Source organism: Pseudorasbora parva, chromosome 22 (assembly GCF_024679245.1).
Source record: "Pseudorasbora parva isolate DD20220531a chromosome 22, ASM2467924v1, whole genome shotgun sequence".
NCBI lineage: Eukaryota > Metazoa > Chordata > Actinopteri > Cypriniformes > Gobionidae > Pseudorasbora > Pseudorasbora parva.
The window spans coordinates 17,591,027-17,610,958 of NC_090193.1; the positions used below are offsets into that span (position 1 = coordinate 17,591,027).

Consider the following 19,932-nt stretch of genomic DNA (forward strand, 5'->3'; position numbering starts at 1 on the left):
TTGGGAATATTACTGTATCCAAGTGCAGCCAACTGCTGCTGAATCTCCTCCTCAGAAAAGTCTAGACTCTCCATCTTTTCCTAACAAAATAAACATATCAGACATTGATCAAATACGTCGTTTTTACATCTTTATGCTGAGTCAAAACTTAAAATATTTCTTTAAACTGCCTCACAAACTGCAGCGTTCATCGTGTTAAAATATGAAGGCTGTTCTGCAAAATATTAACGGAAAACATTCCATATTTTTTATTAGTTTTTCCTCACCTTTAAAGGGTCAGATGTTATAAGTTAGTTGTTGTCCTCAGTACCAGGACAACGGCGGCGGTTCCGTTTTCAAAATAAAAAGATGCCGAGTAAGAAAGCGCTTCAATGAAAAGTTACAGCGCCCCCTGGTGTTTGGGAGACCATCTATTTATTCCATTAAATGGATGGTTCACTCAAAAATAAAAGTTCTATCATCCTTTAGTCACGCTCAAGTTGTTCCAAACCTGTAGAAATATATATATATAGCCGCTCCAGATTTTATATATAAAATATACAATAACACCGAATCAGATCACCTATGTAGGATGTGTTGTTTACGAGCGGTACCCACAGCAGGTACACGGAGCTTGAGCCACGCCTATTTTACGCAAAACTTTGAACTCATATCCAATCACCTTCAGGTTCCCAACACGGCTCATGAATAAGCATGACTTTTTAATACAGAGACTAGATGGTGTGGAGGTTTAGTTGGGGTATGTTAACAGAAAACCTGTGAACCCCAACAAAACTTCTAAAAAGGACTATTTTGCCTCCTTCAAGTCAACGGGGGTGACTATGGCGCACGCCGGGAGTCTCCGCGCGTCGGTGCTGCTGATTTTACTGCAGTTAGTCCTCATCATCTCTGCACAGGTAGGAAACAAGGGATTTCTTTTGCAGTAGAGATGGACTGTGTGGGTGTTTTGGATAACAGATTTAGTCACTCTATGTTTCCTAAAATGTCTGACATTTTAAATATAGAGACAAACATTAAAGAAAGAAAGAAAGAAAGAAAGAAAGAAAGAAAGAAAGAAAGAAAGAAAGAAAGAAAGAAAGAAAAGGAATATGTATTTATGTGAGATAATAATATATTAAAGCAGCAAATAATTCTGCTTTTTGATCAACGTTTTTTTGAACTGTAGCTACATCTAATATTTCTTATGTTAAATGATGCCAAGCTTCTTCATTAAGATGATCTGAAATTGCAAGTATCTGACAACCAGAACATTGCTTGACATATGGAAGGTATTTTCTGTAAATTGGTCCAGGTGAGCGCAGCTGTTTTCACTTTCCCAGAATAAGAGGAGAGCCAGTGTGACACCTCTAGCCACAGCATCAGGCACACATACAATGACTTCATTGTTTTTAGGACTTCTTCTTCTTCTTCTTCTTCTTCTTCTTCTTCTTCTTCTTCTTCTTCTTAATTTCAGGATATATTTTGAGCAAGTGTTGGCTAGTTTAGTATGTTTTTTTTGTTTGTTTTTAGAGGGGGCCAGTTGGTCCAAGAGGGCCACCTGGACCTCCAGGGCTTCCTGGGTTTTCTGGAGTTGACGGCATTGATGTGAGTCACATATTGATCATTTTACTTACACTTTGATTTCTCAGAAACAAATTAAATGTCTGTCCTCATGTTATACACAATGTAAGTGTTTTGTAGCCTTGAAAAATATCTTTTTTGTTTTGTTTTACATTTTGTATGATTTCAGGGTGAAAGGGGACCTGGCCCTGGCCCAGTAGGCCCCCCAGTAAGTGTGTGTCTTTTTTTACACAGCAATGCGTATGCATAGTTAAAATTATATGCTACAATCCATTAAACTGATGAATCCAACAGGGCCTTGACGGGGAAAATGGAAAAGATGGATTAAATGGCCTACCAGGAAAACCTGGAGCGGATGTGAGTATTGTTCTTTTTTTTTTTATACGGGTCTGGAAACCAAGATAAAATCAGCTTTTCTTTTCTAAGTAACACTGGCACTGCCAGAGACTGCAAGTTGCACGGGTGGGGTCTGAGTAAAAAAAATAAAAAATTCCTTAATGGAAAAAAGGATTGGAGAGGAGGGAGAGAGCAGAGAGAGAGAGAGCCATATTAGCTTCCTGGTGGAGACAGAGACCTTTTTGTATAAGTATGAAGCCACAGGAGCAGAAATGTGTGCTATTACTGAAGGGACTGAGCATTAAACCGAAGGACACCTATTCCTTTGTAGCTCTAGATTTATAGTTTACCTAGCACTGTAAGTCATTTGAAAAACTTAACACAGCAAAAAATCAATTTCTTTCTCAGATTTTAGTCTTGTTTTTCAGTAAAAACATCCAAGCATCCTTAAAATAAGATATGCTTACTAGAGTAAGCTTACTTGCTTACGTGTTTTCAGAGACTAAAATTATGTCTTGTCTAAATTGGGGACACTACAATTATGATCCAAGTTATTCAACTAAATATACAAATAAAATGTATTAATTTGGTCATATTTAATTCTATAAACTATCCAAATTAAACTAGCCAAATCAAATTTTGTTGCAATGTTGTCCTGTTTAACACTGTGAAGCTGCTTTGAAACAATCGTCATTGTAAAAGCGCTATATAAATAAAGTTGATTGATTGATTGACTATATCATGAGTTAAGTTTATTTTTCTTAAACCACTGACAATATATTTCTTGTTTAATAAGAGCATGCATAAAGACCCATTTGTAATATCTTTTCATTCTAAAGTAATTTTATCTTGTTTAAAATATATTTAAAATTCTTTCATGAAAAACAAGACAAAAATGCTGCTTAAGAATGGTTGTTCTTGTCCAGAATAACCTGTTATGCTGGTATATGATTATTATTGTATAATCCAAAAGGTGGAAATACAGTACATTCTAAATCATTCTATATGCATAATTCTATACAAAACTGATCATGTTTTTTGGTGTTATCATTTTGGAGCGATGTTTCCTGCTCCCTGTTCCCTGTAATGAAGTTTTGAACACAGGTGTCTGCAGTGGTCTAATGTACATATATTAGAGAAAATGTGGGCGGGGTTTGCTATGTGTCAGAGTCAGGAGAAAGGTTAATGTAATTTCTGATTGGGTTAAGCATAAATAATTAGCTCTGCAATCCTGCAGCTGTATCACATTAGCTCAGCTGTTGTCAGATCAGGTAACATTTAATCTGCACTGAGAATAGATAAAATTCTATTCTCATAAATGGTTTTGTCTTTCTTAGGGTTTGACTGGGCCCCGTGGTGAACCTGGCCCTGTTGGACCTCTTGGACAGAAAGTAAGTTTCCACCTAATATAATTTACTTTCTTGTGAATGACTGTATTATTACTGATGCTTAATTTACACAAGTTTTAACTGTTAACCATTAAAGTTGATTTGAAAAGATCCTAAGGTTTGACGTTTATTCTTAATTAGGGTGAACCTGGTGAGCCGGGACCAAGGGGAGCCCCTGTAAGTAAATGATTCAAAATTTATTTGTACTGATTTTAACAAATGTTTCTCTTGTAATTTTAGTGTGCTGCTAACTAGCTATAAGATTTTAATATTTTGACATTAGTTTTTTATCATGAATAGATGTACTCCTATTGTAAAATGGCTGCCCTTAGTGTGCTGTTAGTTTACTTCTGTTAAACTAAAACTAAGAAAGTATACTTTCAGTCTACTTTTTATGTAATTCTCAGAAATATACTTAAAACTGCACTTAAGTATACTTGACTTATACTGACAAAAGTCTAAGTATATTTGGCCTATTCTTGTACTAAATGTTTTGATTGTGATATACTTAAAAGTGTTATTAAGTATTCTTGGCTTTTAGTTGTTTACTCTTTTGATTGAGTTGCCTATTAAATACTTTTTTCACATAGTTTTACATACTCTCTTATAAACATTGTTTGAAAATATTGATTAATAAAGATATGTTCCTAACATAAAAATATATGTTCCTAATTCTGAATATTAGCATTTTTCCAATGGCAGTGTACATATGAATTGACTTCAAATCTACTTTAAAACTTAGTTGTAAACTAGTTGTGTATTCAAAGATACTACCGTTACACTTAAACTATATTTAAAAGTATACTTTTATATCCTAAAACATTGGCCAATTTAGTCAATGGTAGCATTGAAACAGTCCACTTGCAAATATTCTTCTAGTACATTGATATTAGATACTTACTACATAAAGCATACTCAAAATATACTTGAACTTTACTTAAGTATACTTAAATGAACTTGAAGTATACTTATTTTTGTAAGGGTGTACACACTTTAAACTGTTGCAGGCAGTCAATCATTGATCAAGTTTACCTTGTGATACAAGGCTGTATACTGGGCAGTTTTTCATTCTTTGCTAAATTTATATCATACTTTGTTAACAGGGTGTCGGAGAGGATGGTGAAGCTGTAAGTGCATAATCTTTTATTTTATTATTATTTTGTTTTAATGGTGGGATGTACTAATAGCTCTTTCTGCTGTTATCGGCTCTTTAATTGTTTTCTGAAGGGTGCTGACGGGGAAGATGGATTACCAGGAGAGTTGGGCAAAGTTGGACCTCCTGTATGTAATGTTACTGCATTATTTCAATAAATTAAAATAAAATAGTTGAATAATAATTTGAAGTGTCTGTCTCTGGTTCTGATTTAAAGGGTAGTCGGGGACTGAGAGGTCCTGTTGGTGCGCAAGGACTGACAGGACCCAGAGTAAGTATTCATTTTTAGATCTTCATGACAATTCACTCATGTCCTTGAAGCATATATGGCTATAAAAACAGAATTGTTAAACTATATTCCTTCTATTCGTAGGGCCCTCCTGGAGTCTGGGATGGGAAGGAGTTGGTATGTATCCTCATGTCTCATATCTTGTTACCTTTGCACTAAATCTAGTGATTGCTCCTCAGATTTCAGGAAACATCACATACACTATATTGCCAAAAGTATTAGGACACCCCTCCAAAGAATTGAATTTAGGTGTTCACTTCACTTCCATTGCCATAGGTGTATAAAATCAAGCACCTAGACATGCAGACTGCTTCTACAAACATTTGTGAAAGAATGGGTCACTCTCAGAAGCTCAGTTAATTCAAGTGTGGGACCGTGATAGGTTGCCACCTGTGCAATAAGTCCATTGGTGAAATTTCCTCACTACTAAATATTCCACGGTCAACTGTTCATGGTATTATAACAAAGTGGAAGCAATTGGGTACAACAGCAACTCAGCCATGAAGTGGTAGGCCACGTAAAATCACAGAGTGGGGTCAGCGCATGCTGAGGCGTACAGTGTGCAGAAGTTGCCAACTTTCTGCAAAGTCAATAGCTACAGACCTCCAAACGTTGTGTGGCCTTTACACTAGCTCAAGAACAGTGCGTAGAGATCTCCATGGAATGGGTTTACATGGGCGAGCAGCTGCATCCCTTAAATGCAAACCTTACATCAAGTGCAATGCAAAGTGTTGAATGCAGTGGTGTAAAGCACGCCACCACTGGACTCTAGAGCAGTGGAGACATGTTCTCTGGAGTGATGAACCACACTTCTCTGTCTGGCAATGCGATGGATGAGTCTGGGTTTGGTGGTTGCTGGGAGAACAGTATTTGCCTGACTGCATTGTGCCAAGTGTAAAGTTTGGTGGAGGGGGATTATGGTGTGGGGTTGTTTTCTGGGGTTTTGGACAGTTTCATGCTCCCAACTTTGTGGTAACAGTTTGGTAATGGCCCCTTCCTGTTCCAACTTGACTGTGCACCTGTGCATAAAGCAAGGTCCATAAAGACAAGAATGAGCATGTTTGGTGTGGAGGAACTTGACTGACCTGCACAGGGTCCTGACCTCAACCCGATCTTTGGGATGAATTAGAGCGGAGACTGCGCGACAGGCCTTCTCGTCCAACATCATTCTTCAGCGCTTCTAGAAGAATGGTCAAAAATTCCCATAAACACACTCCTAAACCATGTGGGAAGCCTTCCCAGAAGAGTTAAAGCTGTTATAGCTGCAAAGGGTGGGCCAACTCCATATAAAACCCTACGGGCTAAGAATGGGATGTCATTAAATTTCACGTGGATGTAAAGGCAGACATCCCAAAACCTTGGCAATATAGTTTATTTGTTGTTCTATATCTGTTTTGGTCGTATAAGTTGATTTTGATGTTGTTTCAGCTGCTTTCGCAATTCCACCAACAAAATTCCTGTAATATGATAGGACTCTTTTGGTGACTTATGGGTGATTCTTCAATTAGGAAAAACATTCTGTCCACTATGATGACCCATCAGACACTATATAAAAAATCTGCAACATCACACTTCATGCCAAAAATTACTTTAGTCTTTGTTGATGTTGGTCTTTATTTTAAGAACGTGATAAATGTTTTAAAATAGATAAAGAATCATTTGTATGCGTCAATGTTTCTACTAGATTTGTCTTTATTATGTTTTTTAGTGTCCAACTGCCTGTACTGCTGGCCTGAATGGTTACACAGGACTCCCAGGCATGAAGGTGACTTATAAATGGCATAATTTCAATTAATATACACTTTCCAGGCAAACACACAAGGATGCCCCACACACATAAGGATGCCCAACATGCTGTTGTTTTTCATTTTTAGGGTCACAAAGGTGTCAAAGGTGAATCAGGTGAACCAGGAAGGCAAGGGCATAAGGTGACAGTTGCATAAATTAAGTTATTTTAAACAATTAGGAACATTATTTATTACTTTTTATTCAAATTATTATTAGGGATTATTTTGTAGATCTACATGTAATATGTGAGCAAATTACCTTGTCATTTATTATGTCTGGGTGTGTCATTTTATTGATTTCTTACAGGGTGAAGAAGGAGACCAGGGAGCACCTGGAGAACCGGGTGCCCAAGGATTACGTGTAAAAAAAGACATCACCTATCTAATATTCTTTACTGATTTTATGTAATATACGATATACTATATAGTTCATATGCTGATTGTTTGTATCTTTTCCGCCCATGTGTTCCTGTTCAGTCGCTCAATGTCTCCTTGCGTGCTTGTTTTGTTACTGTAGGGTGCGCATGGTTTGAGAGGAATCACAGGGATGATGGGCTCTAAAGGGGACAGGGTGAGTGTCAAAAGGTCTTCATGTCTAATACATTAACAAGGATATTTTTTGAAATGATCAAATGCATATTCTTCTCTATTAGGGAGCTCGTGGGAATGTTGGTGACCTGGGCCCTCAGGGTATTCAGGGAGCTCCTGTAAGTGGCTAAATCAAAATTATGTAATTTTTACCCTACAAGTCACTACAAAGGTTTGACCTTTAACCTCATTTTAACATATGCATCAATACTTATCGGTACTAAAACCTAGAGATTTATATTGTATTTCATTTTTTAAGGGTGATCGGGGCCAAAGAGGAAAAGTAGGTGAGACTGGACCAAAAGGAGCTCAGGTGAGTCTTCATACAACAACACATATACATTATGTTTATAATGCCATATCAACTGCTCCAGAAGAAACAACAAGCTCGCCATATTTTTCCTTTCCTTAAAGGGATAGTTCCCCTAAAAATAAAACATTCTGAAACAGATTAATTGATTTCCATAGTATATAGTATATAGTATTTTTTCTAAGTAAATGGAGCCCATCAACTGTTTGGTTGAATGATATTATGGATATAATGCAGAATGATAACAATAATTATATCACCATCCACACAAGCAGATTATATGGTTCTTTTTATTCAAAGCACATGTGGCTGTAATTTGGTCTGCCACTTTAAATGCTCAAGCTCTGAAAGAATGGATTCTTATTTCCTGTCAATGTTTTTATCATTTATCAGATGAGAACAAAAATTCTGAAAGTGATTCCAACGATCTTGTTTCTCTGTCATTATAGCTGTGGTGTGGACTGTTATTTTTTATATTTAAAAATATTTTTTAGAACTATATATTTATCCTTATTGTTATTGTGTCTGGTGTGAGCAGGCTTTTACACTAAAAAGTTCTAATAACTTTTTGATTTACTGTAATAATATCATCTAATGCGGCGTCTTCTTTCTAGGGACCTCTGGGGTTGCAGGGACTTATGGGTTTACCTGGACCGAAAGGAGACACTGTAAGTTTTATTGATTATTTTGTTAGCCTAAAGTGACCTGTTACACTATCAAATGGTATCTTTTTTTTTTTTATTGAAAATTTTTGTGGTGTAGGGTTTGCCTGGAGTTGATGCTCGTGACGGTATTCCAGGACTACCCGGAGTGAAGGTAATGACTTTAATTTGTGCATGCAGATCAATATCATCTTATATCACTGTTTGTCTACTTTACTTGTTGAGTGAATTTATCTGCATATGACTTTTATTTTAGGGTCTTCCTGGGAAAGTTGGCTCACCTGGTGATGCTGGACTTCAGGGATTCCCTGTGCGTATGACCCTCTTTTCAAAATGCAACTAGTATGCTTGCTTTATTGTATTATTGATTATTGATTTATTTTCCTCCAGGGTTTGCCAGGCATTTCAGGAGCAAAAGGCCATATGGGTGCAAATGTAGGTAATTCAATTGTGAATTGTTAGTGTATCTTCATTTGGTTTATCCTAGATAGATTCCTGTCTTAAATGTGTGCTGAGATAAACTACTGTTCAATGTTTGGGGTCAGTGGGGTTTTTTTATATAGAGAAATTAATACTTTTTTATTCAGCGAGGATGCATTAAATTGATCAAAAATGATAGTACAGATATTTACACAGTTACCAAAACATTCTGTTTCACTAAAATATAATTTAAACTCAGCAAAGAATAAATCAGCACAACTGTTTTTAAACAAATCTTCAAAATATGCATATAAGAATGATTTCTGAAGGGTCATATGACTCTGAAGACTGGAATAATGATGCTAAAAATTTGCCATCACACAATTTTTTAATGTTTTTACACAATATATTAAAATAGAAAACAGTTATTTTAAATTGCAATAACATTTTAAAAAATATATACATTTTACTATATTTTTGATCAAATAAATGTAGCCAAGCTGAGCATATATGATTTTAAGCGACAATAAGTGACAAAAATCTTACCAATCACAAACTTTTGAATGGTAGTTTAGCTCATTTTGTTTATAATAATTGTGTTTACCCATTTATAATAAAACTATTAAAGTGCTGTAAATGATGAGTTTGTGTCCATTAGCAGGAAGGATAACCTGTTGTCTTTGCTCCAGGGAAATACTGGTGATCCAGGTGTGGCAGGTCCGATTGGAAATAATGGAAAAACAGTGAGTCCTGTTCATCCATTTGTTCACTACAGCCTACAGGCCCATGTGGATGGATCAACATCTTCTGGTGTTTTGATTTCAGGGTGAACGTGGTGAGCAGGGAGAGGTGGGACCAGTCGGGCCAAGAGGTGGGCCAGTGAGTATATTTCCTCTTATATCATATAGTGTCATATAAAGAAATATGTCACATCTGTAATGTTATCTTTTTTCTCCAGGGTGAGAGAGGAGTAAGAGGTACTGATGGGCCTGCAGGCTTGCCAGGTGCGAGGGTGAGTTATCAGGAACCACAATTCTGTTTAACTTTCTATTATATATCTATAAGGGATGCTATATGACACATTTAGACAATAACACTCTTAGCTAAAGCTTTATGGACACTGAGAATAGCCTCCCCCGCTAACAAAAATATGTTCTAAGAACGTTTTGCTAATGTTCCCATTAAGTTATAAAATAGAAATAATGAAACATGGTTTTATAACAGGGCAAACAAATGTTCTCTGAATGTTCAAAACATCCAGTTTAGTTTTTCTTGGTTATGTGAATGTTGAGGGAACATTCCATGATCATTTCCCAAACATTATGGGGGTTACTTATGAATGTGCTCGGAACGTTCTTAAAAAAATTAACATTTTAAAAACGATATATGAAAGTCCAAGTGAAATGTATGAATAACATTTTTGTTCTAATGTTTTAAGAAGAGTATAGACCAGATCATTTTGAACGAACGCTATTAACATTACTGAGAGAAGGTTTATTCATAACTTTGAGAGAGCCTTGCCAGATTTTAGGCAAAGTTGTGAGAACATTCCCTGTTAGCTAGGATGGAGTTACAAAAGAAAGGTGAAAATGTAAAGAAAGAGGTAAAGCACAGATGAAAGATGTAGTGAAAAAATTCAAAGATGACAAATAAGACACATTTAAATGGATTCCAACAGAATTTTTAAATCACTTCAACTTGAATTCACACGTTTCATCTTATTTTAACAAGAACTCTAGAAAGTTATACTGCTGTTTATATTTTGGGACATAAGCTCTATATTATTAGCTCTGATATATTTTAATCATTAAGGCAAGACACCTCAGGTGAATAAGACATTTCTCTATCAATACTTCCCCAGTGGACTGATTACATTAAGAATTACAAACAAGTTTTCTATTACAATTTTTCTGAAATTTTAGGTTACATATGCAAATAATGTATTATCTAATTAAATATGCACCAATTTAAATATCCAAAACAGGAATCTGGATGAAGCCAGGTTTAAAATACTTTTGTTGACATATTAGAGTCAGGGTTTTAAAAAAAGAAAATACTGTCAACAGTCAGAATAAATACATTTTCACAATGTTTTTTAGGAATAGCATGTTTGTATAAAATCAGGCAAATTATATATGTACAAACCCCTCTGTAAAAACCTTCAGAATATAGATAAAAGTACCTTAAAGGGTTAGTTCGCCGAAAAATGACAATTCTTCAATAATTACACACCCTTATGTCGCTCCGAAACCGTAAGACATCTTCAGAACTCAAATGAAGATATTTTTGATGAAATCTGAGAGGTTTTTTGAGGAGAATGAGCTTGAAGAGAAGAGATTGTTGAAGAATTTTTTGCGCACAAAAAGTGTTCTCGTCGCTTCATAATATTTAAGTTGAACCACTGGAGTCACATGGACGATTTTAACAATGTCTTTACTGCCTTTCTGGGATGTGAAAGTTGTAATGGTGTTGCTGCCTATGAATGGTTTAGAAAGCTCTTGGATTTCATCAAAAAAAATCTTCATTTGTGTTCCGAAGATGAACAAAGGTGTAACGGATTTGGAACGACATGAGGGTGAGTAATTAATGATAGAATTTTAATATTTGAGTGAAACTCTAAAAACTCCTTAAACTCTAAAAAACTATCAAATTTAGTGTATGTACAGGCTACTGAATTGGACATTTTAAATGAGAAAATTCATTTTGAGGAAAAGGCCTTTTAAGACTTCTTGTAATTTACTATTATGCAATACAATAAACACTTAAAAGTGTACTTTGGTTGTTTTCTTTCCATACACTTAAAAAACATGATATGTAAATCTCACAATTGACAGCAGTGCTTTTGCAGTGTTTATGCCTGTAGTGTCTTGCCTTAAAAACAAAGAGGGAACTATATTGGAACCCAATGACTTGTACATCTAAACTTGTACTACAACACTGTCTGGATGTCCCACAACAGATTTAACACAATCAGAGACATGTTCCTCTTGGTCTGAGTTCTCAGATAATTGTCCTATGTTCTTATACCGAGGAGCTTAATAGGGCTGCAAACTGTAACACAATCTCCTTAGAAAGTGCTGGAGTGCTTTAATACAGTAATCGGCTGGTAGGGGCATGAATAGCCTGTTGTTATTGAGGCCTAGTAGCTGGGGGTATTTTCTTTGGTAAGGGGATATTCGGAGCAGGAAGGGGGGCTGAATGAGCCCTCTGTCTTACAGGCATTCCTTCAAGCAGCCAGCAAAGGGCATCAGGCTTAATCATAGTCCACATCCATCCACACACCTTAGTCGTGCCCCGCCAGCACCCTGCTCACTGAGCTGCCGACTCTATTTTTTTTGCACAGATGTGGTTTGTAAGGCAGCTACAGGCACAGGCCATGTAGTGTTCATGAATTTGTATTTATTTATGTGTGTCTGTGTGTTTATGTATTCTACAGGGAGCTAAAGGAGATCCAGGTCTCCCTGGTCTTCCAGGGCCTGCTGGCTTCATTGGGCAGAAAGGCGACAGGGTAGGATTTCAAAAGCAGAAACTACTTCTGTCTGCTAATCAATTCAGAACACGAAATCTCATCGTTTAATACAAGTTGTCTATGCATGGTCAGAACATTACTAATAACATACTATCACTCTATTCTTTTTTGCATCAAATTGCCATAGAAATACGTTTAAACGATAGCTGAAATGTTTAGTATACAGTAAATGCACTAGGTATTGCATCCCATAATGCGATTTGACCTTCAATTTCGTGTGACAAATAAACTGGAAGTAAAATCTAAATTTGACATATATTTATTCACTCATTTGATGAGCCTGTCAAAATGTAAGGCATTTTAGGCTAAATTGATTTAAAAATTGACTAATTTTTTATGAATTAAATCAGGGCCGTGCACAGACATTTTGAGGGGCAGTGGCCCAAACCAAAAAAGGGGCATTAAGGGGATTGAGTATCATCTTAATGTAGAGAATGAATAACAAACCTTTTACAATCATACTGTAAATACATTTGTTAGGCTTTACAACTAATTAAATTTATGTTGTTCTAATTATTCTTCCAAAAAGTTGATTCTAGGCTAATTTGATCTCTTTTCTATTTTACATTTTTGTTGGAGATTTAAGTAACAAATGAGAATCACTAAAATTATTGAATATATTTTGAGACAAAGGTATTGTTTATGGTATTTGGCATAAAAGGCATATTTAACATGATGATAAACAGCTGACTGACTTCCATTTGTTGACATGACCTGGTTAAGATTCAGCTGGTAAATATCTTAAGTTGGGTGTCCATCTTAGAGGTAACATCATATTTATAATAAAAATATGATAATAATCATATAATACAAATATATTTAGTTGTTACAACGATAAAACTTTATTAAATTATTATGAGATCTCAGTGTTTTCAGATTATTTACTTAAAAATTAGTTTCTGTATTTTAAAAATATTTTTTATATTAACATTTTAATATTTATTGAACAATGGTTGATTATTTTATTAATCAAAATAAACAGAAAATACTGCAAACGTTGTTTTATTACCTTTATTACCTTTTTTTAAATTGTGTAGGCTATACGATTAATATGGTCTAAATAAAATATCATAAATATGACATATGTTATAGATAGTAGTATTAACTCGTAAAATTGATTATAATCGGAAATCTATTTTACAGGAGTTAAAGAGTGACAAACTGTCAGCAATATTCAGTATAGCCAACAGTATGGCGATTTACCCGCTGGCATGCTGGAGCTTTGAATCCATGTTTGCACTGTTGAAACAAACAAACTAACGTTACTAATACTGTCTGTATGGGGATTGTAGTTTGTAGCTAATATTCTTCGACATTCTTTAACTGCAGTCTCCACAGAACCGAATGCTTTTATGGGAATCCTCTGAGGGTGAGGGAGGGAAGAGGCCAAGAGGGGCACCTTAGCCAATGAGGGCAAAGAGGCAGTGGCTCTAGCCACCGGGCCACCCCCCTGTGCACGGCCCTGAATTAAATGTTTAATTCACTTGCTGTGATGAGGTCATGTGACTTCTGAATCTTGGTTGACATGAGCTTTGTTATTGGTTATATGGAGTAAAATCATTATTCTTTATCATGGAACTTTAAACTGAAATCTTGTGTAACAACATTCTCTCAGAAACACGCTGGCAGAATAAATAAATAATAATCAAAAATCATTCGATCTTACATACCGTAGTCATGTTTGGGGTAGTGGGATCAGATGTGTTACAATTAAAAGCACAATCTTATCTTAATAATTCTTTAGGGTGCTGTTGGTCTCACTGGTCCAAAAGGAGAGCAAGTAAGACAACATCTGTTTTTTAAATTTTCTAGAAGTTTAGTTTTTTAATAATTAGAGCTATATTAGACCCATTTTAATGCTTGTTTGTTTAGGGACCATCTGGTGAAGAGGGAACACCAGGAGACAAAGGAGATGTTGTAAGTAAAAACAGCGCAGATATTTTAATCATGTCACAGAATGTATTGATTATGCATTCAAACACGGGTCATGACCCTCATGCTGTTCTAAAACTCCATGTCCATTTATTTTCCCAGGGTGATGAGGGGGAGCCAGGCGAGAAAGGATCGGTGAGTTATTGTGGAGATCTCTTGAACTATCCTCCAGGGTTCTTATAGTTAATTAACGCTTTCCCCACCAGAGTAAATTTTTTTTAAAAAGTTGCCATATCTAAACATGCAATACAGCAAAAGAAAGAACCGATCCTCTGCTTTTAAACAAACAAAAAACAGTTTTATTCTAGCTTCATGCTTTATTTATTTTTTTATCAAAACTTGAATGTGGGTAAGACACAAAAGATATCAAACTACATCTGGATCGGATTCAGAACAATGATCAAAACAGATGGAGTAGATCGAGTCCATCAACACCCAAAGCTTTCATTCAGTAACATTAGGCAGTTTTGATTTATAGGCTGGTTAATGTATATGATCTCATTATATTAAATATGCATCTGCTTACATATTGGGCATTTCTCAAACGGAAAACTGCATCCTAGAGACTGCGTCCTTCCCTGTCCAGTCCTTCTGAGGCTTGTAGGCTAGCATCTTCCACTAGAATTTAGATGGTCTAGTAAACGTACATGACTATGTCACACGTTCCCGTCCCCACGGTCATGGCCGAAAATACTATAAAATATAAAAATACTTTGTATTACAAATCTTTAAATTTACTGGCTTTCTATTACAGTTTTTCTCAATTGCTAAAACACTAAAACCCATTGGCTGAACAAAGTTCTCAGTGGCCTGAACTCGTATAGCTTATTGTACATTCTGTTGTCAATACCTTAAACCATTTCACATGGTAAAACACAATTTGCAGATCTCACTTAGACCAGCAGAACTCTAAACACATCCTCACTCTCAAAACACATTCTGCACTCTAATGCACACGTCATACATACGGGTAAACACAAGTGCCAACAATCAAATATAAATAGAGTTTAGTTGAGAATTAATGTTTTCAGAATATGGAGCAAGTTTCAGAAATAGTGTTTTAGCAGTTGAGAAAATTTGCAATGCTTGTCTGCGGTCTCCTAGTGGCTTTCATTATTGTCAGTTTAGTGTTAGTAATACATTTACAGCAAAACATAAGATCTGTGCTTTCATGTCCGAAAATATTATTTTTGTCTTACATTTCATAATAAACTCAGACAAGCTCAGTACCGACTCAGTTTCCATCATTTTTTTTGCAACATTGCAGCCTCACCTCTTTCATCAGTCTCAAACTATAAACTGCTCCCTTCTAAAAGTCTACTCTGCTCTGATTGGTCAGATAGCCCAGGCTGTTGCAATTAGTCTACGGAAACGAAACGCTGAATTTCAGCTCTGGAGGCTTTCTCGCTGGTTATATAATTAGAATATTAAAAAAGTTTATTTATTTCACCAATTCCATTAAAAAAGTGAAACTTGTATATTTATTCATTCATTACACACAGACTGATGTATTTCAAATGTTTATTTGTGTTTGTTTTGAGTATAACTTACAACTAAGGAAAATCCCAAATTCAGTATCTCAGAAAATAAGAATATTGTGAAAAGGTTCAATATTGAAGACACCTGGTGCCACAATCTAATCAGCTAATGAACTCAAAACACCTGCAAAGGCCTTTAAATGGTCTCTCAGTCTAGTTCTGTAGGCTACACAGTCATGGGGAAGACTGCTGAGTTGACAGTTGTCCAAAATACGACCACTGAAACCTTGCACAAGGAGGGCAAGACACAAAAGGTCATTGCAAAAGAGGTTGCCTGTTCACAGAGCTCTGTGTCCAAGCACATTAATAGAGAGGTGAATGGAAGGAAAAGATGTGGTAGAAAAAAGTGTGCAAGCAATACGGATAACCGCACCTTAAAGAGGACTGTGAAACAAAATCTATTCAAAAATGTGGGGGAGATTCATAAAGAGTGGACTGCAGCTGGAGTCAGTGCTTTAAGAACCATTACGCACAGACGTATGAAGGACATGGGTTTCAGCTGTCGCTTTCCTTGTGTCAAGCCACTCTTGAACAACAGACAGCATCTGAAACGTCTTGCCTGGGCTAAAGACAAAAAGGACTGGACTGCTGCTGACATGTCCAAAGTTATGTTCTCTGATGAAAGTAAATTTTGCATTTCCTTTGGAAATCATGGTCCCAGAGTCTGGAGGAAGAGGGGAGAGGCACAAAATCCACGTTCCTTGAGGTCCAGTGTAAAGTTTCCACAGTCAGTGATGGTTTGGGGTGTCATGTCATCTGCTGGTGTTGGTCCACTGTGCTTTCTGAGGTCCATGGTCAACGCAGCCGTATAGCAGGAAGTTTTAGAGCACTTCATGCTTCCTGCTGCTGAACAACTTTATGGAGAAGCAGATTTCATTTTCTCGCCTGATCTTAACCCCATAGAAAATCTATGGAGTATTGTGAAGAGGAATATACAATATGCCAGACTCAACAATGCAGAAGAGCTGAAGGCCACTATCAGAGCAACCTGGTCTCCCATAACACCTGAGCAGTGCCACAGACTGATGGACTCCATGCCACGCCGCATTGCTGCAGTAATTCAGGCAAAAGGAGCCCAAACAAAGTATTGAGTGCTGCACATGGTCATATTTTTCAGTTGGCCAAGATTTCTAAATATCCTTTCTTTGTATTGGTCTTAAGTAATATTCTAATTTTCTGAGATACTGAATTTGTGATTTAAATACCATATCTATTCAAGCCCAATTATTTTAGAAGTGCAAGCTAAGTGGATTTGCTTTTGCAGTGTCGACAATACAAACCAAACTCTTCTAGGCCTCGGCTAGAGCTTCAGTGTTTGAGAGCAGGTCAAAGAAGACGTTGTTCGTGGGGAGTCCATATATTTCCAGAGATTTTGAGTCTATAAAATGTGGAAAAAGTGCAAAAAACTCAACGTTGGCCTTGAAAATGAGTCAGAGTTCATCTTGTTTTGTGCTCAGACAGGAAAACCAGGAGACGCAGGAAATAAAGGCCCAGAGGGTGGACGTGGCCAACATGGGCCCGAAGGCTCACCAGGAGAGCCTGGCCCAAGAGGCATGCAAGGAGACAGAGGGGTACCAGGACTGCCTGGGGCACAGGGACGACCAGTACGCCTATTTTAATCATATTAATATTGACAGCTTAATTACATGACATTTGTATCTGTCATTCCAATTAATTTAATTTCAAGCTTTTAACGAGTTTTCTCTTAAGTCCTTTTTACATTCACTCAACAAGCAACAACAACAGGAAAGTAATTGAAATATTAATAGTGTCCACATGATTTTCCTCTAGGGCCGAGCACCAACAGATGTACACATCCAGCAGGTCTGCATGAGGGTTTTGCATGGTCAGTATTTTGAAATCCAAACAGATATTTACAAATGTAAGCTCAACTCATTGTTAAATCCTTGTTCTTTGAATGGTTTTGACGTTTTTGTTTTCCTTACAGGACAGCTTGCCCAGCTGGCAGCCAGTCTGACAAGGCCCGAGTCAGGCATCGCTGGATTGCCAGGTCCTGCTGGTCCCCCTGGCCCTCCAGGACCCGCTGGAGACAATGGCTTCCCTGGGCATCCTGGGGGCAGAGGACTGCCTGGTCTCAAAGGACCCCCAGGTCTTCTGGGGAGAAAAGGACCCAAAGGTATGAAGAGACAGTTTTTGAATTCTGAAGTTGATCTGGTTTTTGGTATAAAGTTGTATTTAGATCTTCAAATGAAGACATTTTGATTTTAACAACATTTTAAAACATTTGTGCCACAATACTGTAGATATGTACTGGTCATATGTCCTTTGATATCAACAACAGTAGTCAAGTCTGTTTACTCTTATCATGATTAGTGGTTATGATTAAATAAGTTAAAATTCGTTATAAATTATCATACTGATATATCGGCCTTGGCGTTATATATTGACCGATATTTGTCTTTTTTTTTAAAGATAATTTTCACTGTGCTGTAAGGAAAATGAGTTTTTACCTTGTCTTTATTTGAAGGGGAAAAAAAGATTTCCAGTGCACACACACTTACCAGATTACAAGTCCCCTGCTGATTACAGTGTTTACTTTTTTATATTCATATTTTTTTCCAACAATTTCTTTATATGTGAAAAATACAATAATACATGATTAAATAATCAAGAAAATGCCTTATAAAGTAAGCCTGTTTAATTTAGAGAATTATTTTTTAATTTTATTAAATGTATTTTATTAAATTATTTTTGTAATGCATTAAATATTAATTCATATATATATATATATATATATATATATATATATATATATATATATAAAATACAAAAAATACTGTGGAAGAATTGTATTTTCACTAGGCCTTAGTAGGCCTCACTAGGCCTCATCTGCATTATAGCAGGCCTCTGCTGTGAGCCAGAAAATTAAAGTCTGTCCCTCGTCAAAAACTCAAAGTGTGAGAAACAAGAGATATTACATTTCTTGCATGGGGAAAAACTGGTGTGAAGCTCTGGGAAACTCATGAAACTGGTATAAATTGTTGGGAAACTGTCATGAAAGTGTTATATAAGAGCTTTCAAAAAAATCAGAGAGCTTGAGATTTTCCACAAATATGATACGTGACAAAGGTTGCGTATAATTGTGGCGAAACTGTAAGGTGGAGCTAAAAAGCAAAGATACCTAGAAGGTTGCTAATTGGATAAAAGGTGATAAGAAAAGCGTATAAGAAATCAAGTTTTACCATGAAAGAATCAGATGAACCGCTGCATCTCACTGTTGTCCTAACAATAAAGTTTACATCTTTTGAGACCTGGAACTTTGACTCTGAGACCTTCTTTGAAGGACTGAAGACAATTGAAAACTTAGAATTTGCCATGACAATACTCACTCAGAAATTCACAATTAAGAATAAAGAAAAGTCAAGTAACACATTGAATTAACCATGGTATTATTTCAACACCAGTTGAAACATACACTATTACACTATAAAACCTTTGTGTTCTCCTAGGTGACCAAGGTGACAGGGGAGATAGAGGGCCCACAGTGGAGGGGTCTAAAGGTATACCTGGACCACCAGGTCTCCCAGGTAAGAGCAAGGCCAACATCCAATGTCTATCGATCTAATTCATCACTGTGCGTTAAATAATCTTGGCAAATCAGTAAATATCATGCCTCTGACTGCTGGCCTGTTTCTCCATCTGTTCTTCCACCTGCTCTCAGGTGAGCCTGGTAAACCAGCATATGGCAGTAATGGTCGTGACGGCCTGAGAGGACCACCAGGTGTTCCTGGAATGCCAGGTGTGCCGGGGCCACCTGGCCCCCCCGGCCTTAACGGATACTGCGAGTCATCTCAGTGCGTGCTTCAAGTAGTTGCAGGTCAAACGTCCATGAAAGATTCCAACATGAAGGGACCAGATGGTCTATGAGCTGATGGCCATCAGCGAGCCGCACATCAGAGCCCAGCGTCTCTGGACAGGGAATCTTGAGAGACTAATGGAGTGACTCCCTCTACGAGGAGATTTGTGTCGATGGTATATGAAGGTGTGATTGTACTTATCAAATACCAAGTTGGATCAATTCATGTTACCATTCCCAGTCTCTTTCAGTCCCATTTTATAGAGAACATTTTTTTTTGGACATACTTTTGTATATGTCTAATATTTCTATTACGAATCAAAATAAACCTAAATTGCCCCATAAATAATGCAATTATAGCTTGCAAAAAATGCTCAATTTGAATATACTTTGTAGCCTTTTTTTTTTAGGCACCGGATGCATACAGTATGCAAATGCCATCACAACCTGGTCAATTTACACATTGAAGACTGTTAAAAGGATTTAATTTTTTAACTCAGAGGGGTCCAAACTTTGTAAATTTGTCAATATTGCATTCAGTTAAAAATGATTTGCAAGCATTTTATTAAACCGTTTTCAGGTTGTTTTAACCTTGACATTCTCAGATTTTTTGAAAATGTTTG

The 19,932-nt window shown here is 36.5% G+C and overlaps 1 protein-coding gene across 1 annotated transcript; it reads left to right on the forward strand.

The window, feature by feature from the left end:
- Positions 1-738: 738 nt before the first annotated feature.
- On the forward strand, positions 739-19,816 carry col9a1a (collagen, type IX, alpha 1a). The gene is made up of 32 exons (XM_067431844.1): positions 739-896; positions 1,510-1,584; positions 1,730-1,768; positions 1,855-1,917; positions 3,234-3,287; positions 3,426-3,461; positions 4,388-4,411; positions 4,512-4,565; positions 4,655-4,708; positions 4,811-4,843; positions 6,435-6,491; positions 6,601-6,654; positions 6,821-6,874; positions 7,031-7,084; positions 7,167-7,220; positions 7,361-7,414; positions 8,026-8,079; positions 8,174-8,227; positions 8,330-8,383; positions 8,464-8,508; positions 9,183-9,236; positions 9,319-9,372; positions 9,452-9,505; positions 11,930-12,001; positions 13,767-13,802; positions 13,895-13,939; positions 14,057-14,089; positions 16,950-17,096; positions 17,284-17,338; positions 17,441-17,629; positions 18,963-19,040; positions 19,175-19,816. The coding sequence occupies exons 1-32, from the start codon at positions 822-824 to the stop codon at positions 19,378-19,380; spliced, it is 2,064 nt and encodes a 687-aa protein (XP_067287945.1). The 5' UTR covers positions 739-821; the 3' UTR covers positions 19,381-19,816.
- The last annotated feature ends 116 nt before the right edge of the window (positions 19,817-19,932 follow it).

Coding starts and splice junctions, on each gene's coding strand:
- col9a1a (XM_067431844.1), top strand. CDS start 822: ATGGCGCACGCCGGGAGTCTCCGCGCGTCGGTGCTGCTGATTTTACTG. Junction 13,803..13,894: donor CTGGTCCAAAAGGAGAGCAA/GTAAGACAACAT, acceptor TTGTTTGTTTAG/GGACCATCTGGTGAAGAGGG. Junction 13,940..14,056: donor CAGGAGACAAAGGAGATGTT/GTAAGTAAAAAC, acceptor TTATTTTCCCAG/GGTGATGAGGGGGAGCCAGG.